The 3302-nt window shown below is 34.9% G+C and overlaps 1 protein-coding gene across 1 annotated transcript in view; it reads right to left on the bottom strand.

Annotated features, from left to right (window-relative positions):
* Positions 1–3302, bottom strand: part of LOC103353796 (axoneme-associated protein mst101(2)) — a 35746-nt gene that overhangs the window by 18381 nt on the left and 14063 nt on the right. Inside the window, exons 19-31 of the mRNA XM_008276942.1 lie at positions 3005–3073; positions 2816–2863; positions 2492–2542; positions 2061–2108; positions 1723–1773; positions 1564–1608; positions 1206–1256; positions 1048–1092; positions 701–751; positions 555–599; positions 418–465; positions 196–264; positions 5–52 (exon numbers count right to left, since the gene is read on the bottom strand). Of these exons, the coding sequence (XP_008275164.1) occupies positions 5–52; positions 196–264; positions 418–465; positions 555–599; positions 701–751; positions 1048–1092; positions 1206–1256; positions 1564–1608; positions 1723–1773; positions 2061–2108; positions 2492–2542; positions 2816–2863; positions 3005–3073 (669 nt within the window). The remainder of the gene's footprint in view (positions 1–4; positions 53–195; positions 265–417; positions 466–554; positions 600–700; positions 752–1047; positions 1093–1205; positions 1257–1563; positions 1609–1722; positions 1774–2060; positions 2109–2491; positions 2543–2815; positions 2864–3004; positions 3074–3302) is intronic.

The raw sequence follows: 3302 nt of genomic DNA, 5'->3' as shown, positions 1-3302 counted from the left end.
TTACCTGTTTTTGTTGGTGCTGGTTTGACTTTTTCTTTTGGCGTCACAGGAACTAAGACAGAAAAAGTGTTACACAGTTAAAGTAAGAGTTTGTGAACGGCTTCAGAACTTATAAATGGATGTTAAAAATAAAACTGAAGTTTAGAGGTGAACAGAAAACAAACATTTAAGTTCGCTGTAAACAACTAAATGTACCTTTCTTCAGTGGCACCACCTTCACCTTCTCCTTCGTTAGAGTGACGTTTTTGGGTGGAACTTCTGCCTCTGTGAGAAAAAAAGCATAAACATGAATCATGGCAACAAAGATCAGCACAGCTTTCTGCAGAGATCTGTAAATGAAAACAGTTATCACAGTTGATGCAGTTTATTCTCACATTATGATGATGGGCAAAAATGCAACCAGTCCAGTGTGTTTACCTTTTTTTGTTGGTGCTGGTTTGACTTTTTCTTTAGGAGTCACAGGCACTAAGACAGAATAAAGTGTTGCAAGGTTATAGTGTGAGTTTNAGAACTATGTTACAACTCAACACGGCAAACATGTTTCTGCTGTTTACCTTTCTTCTTTTTAGCAGGTGTTGGTTTGGCCTCAGTAACAGGGGCTGAAATAATAAATGATCTGATTAACTCTAATGTACGGATATACAAAAGGGAGAAACCATGAAGAAACTACTGTTATATGGAAGACTGAAAGGAGACAAACCTTTCTTGGGAGTCACTGGCTCAGCCTTCTTCTCCTTGACAACTTCAGCTTCTAAAGTAAAAAAAAATAAAAATAAAAATCAGTTCAGTTTTCCAGGTTTTCATTTAGCAACAGTGTGATTGTTAATATTACAGTTAGAAGTGATGCAGTTCATTGTCACACTATGATGCTGAGTAAGATCTGCAAACAGAGTCAGTAGATGTTTAGATGAAAAATTATTTGAACTACATATATTCAGGAAAAAATATTTTCCAATAGTAGTGCAAATAATTTTCTACAGCAGAAGTAATTCATAAGAAGAACTACGTTTTAACTAAACACTACAAACACACAGGTCCTCTGTATACCTTTCTTCTTTTTATCAGGTGTTGGTTTGGCCTTAGTAACAGGTGCTAGAATAATAAATGATCTGATTAACTCTAATGTACAGTATATAGAAAGGTGAGAAGCCAGAAAAAACAACTGTATTATATATAATATGGCCAAAAATAAAAGAGAGACAAACCTTTCTTGGGAGTCACTGGCTCAGCCTTCTTCTCCTTGACAACTTCAGCTTCTAAAGTAAAAAAAATAAAAATAAAAATCAGTTCAGTTTTCCAGGTTTTCATTTAGTAACAGTGTGATTGTTATTATTACAGTTACAACTGATACAGTTCATTGTCACACTATGATGCTGAGTAAGATCTGCAGACAGAGTTGCAGATTGTAGTCAGTGGATGTTTAGATGGAAAATTATTTGAACTACATATATTCAGGAAAAAACATTTTCCAACAGTAGTGCAAATATTTTCTACAGTTGATATAATCTATTAAAAGAACTATGGTGCAGCTAAACACTACAAACACACAGGTCCTCTGTATACCTTTCTTCTTTTTAGCAGGTGTTGGTTTTGCCTTAATAACAGGGGCTAGAATAATAAATGATCTGATTAACTCTCATGTACAGTATAGCATAAGGGGGTCAACCAGGAAGAAACAACTGTATTATATATAATATGGGTAAAAATATCAGAGGAACAAACCTTTCTTGGGAGTCACTGGCTCAGCCTTCTTCTCCTTGACAACTTCAGCTTCTAAAACAAATAACAGCAACAATCAGTTCAGTGTCCTGCTAATGATTACATGTGAAAACATTTGGTTTATTATTATTACAGTTACAACGGATGCAGTTTATTCTCATATTATTATGCTGTGAAAAGTCTGCAGACAGACGTGTTGTAAAAAGGTGACAGCAGACAAACATGCATAAGAAATGAAAACATTTAGACATAAAATCAATATGCAGGCAGTGAAGGTCATATTAATACTGACTACATTAGGTCATCTAAATTTTTGACCAAAAATAAATCGCTTTATCTACCTTTTTTTGTTGGTGCTGGTTTGGCTTTTTCTTTTGGAGTTACAGGCTCTAAGACAGAAAAAAAAGAGCTTATGATTGGTTTCACAACTCCTCCATTGCTACTCCAAAATAAACTGCACTCTGCCGATGCTTTCACAGCGATATGGAAAACCTGTGGTGACTGGATTCATTTCCCAACAGGAGTGCAAATAGTGTTTCTACAGGTCTGATGAACTCTAATGTACAGTTTATAAAAAAAGAAAGCTGTACTACATAATATGTGTAAATAATAATAATATGTGTAAAAAAATAAAAGAGAACCAACAACTGTGAACGACTAACAAGCCTTATCTTGTTAACAGGCGCTAAAATAACAAATGGTCTGATTAACTCTAATGTACAGAACAACTGTTAAATTTATATTATTGGTAAAAAATGAAAAAGAGACAAACCTTTCTTGGGAGTCACTGGCTCAGCCTTCTTCTCCTTGACAACTTTAGCTTCTAAATCAAATCATAGCAACAAAAATCAGTGCAGTTTCCTGCAAAGGTTCATATATGGCAACAGTCTGATTGTTAATATTACAGTTACGACTAATTTCCAGACTGAGGCTGTGCAAAATCTGCAAACAGACTTGTAAAGTGGTAATACGGGACAAACGTATAGAAGAGGGAAACATTTATACATGAAATCAAGAAATTAAGTTATTAATTAATAATGACCACATTAGGTCATCTAATTATTGCACATATAAAAAGTTCAGTCGCTGTATTTACCTGTTTTTGTTGGTGCTGGTTTGACTTTTTCTTTTGGCGTCACAGGAACTAAGACAGAAAAAGTGTTACACAGTTAAAGTAAGAGTTTGTGAAAGACTTCAGAACTCATAAAAGATGTTAAAAATAAAACTGAAGTGTAGAGGTGACCAGAAAAAAACATTTAAGTTCGCTGTAAACAACTAGATGTACCTTTCTTCAGTGGCACCACCTTCACCTTCTCCTTCGTCAGAGTGACATTTTTGGGTGGAACTTCTGCCTCTGTGAGAAAAAAAGCATAAACATGAATCATGGCAACACAAATCAGCACAGTTTTAACAGAGTTATCACAGTTGCAGTTGATGCAGTTTATTCTCACATGATTATGATGTGCAAAAATGCCAACAGACCAGTGTGTTTACCTTTTTTTGTTGGTGCTGGTTTGACTTTTTCTTTAGGAGTCACAGGCACTAAGACAGAATAAAGTGTTGCAAGGTTATAGTGTGAGTTT

Source organism: Stegastes partitus, unplaced genomic scaffold (assembly GCF_000690725.1).
Source record: "Stegastes partitus isolate 25-593 unplaced genomic scaffold, Stegastes_partitus-1.0.2 Scaffold83, whole genome shotgun sequence".
NCBI classification, from domain to species: domain Eukaryota; kingdom Metazoa; phylum Chordata; class Actinopteri; family Pomacentridae; genus Stegastes; species Stegastes partitus.
Note: the sequence above shows the minus strand (reverse complement) of the source record. Positions and strands in the feature narration are given on the sequence as shown.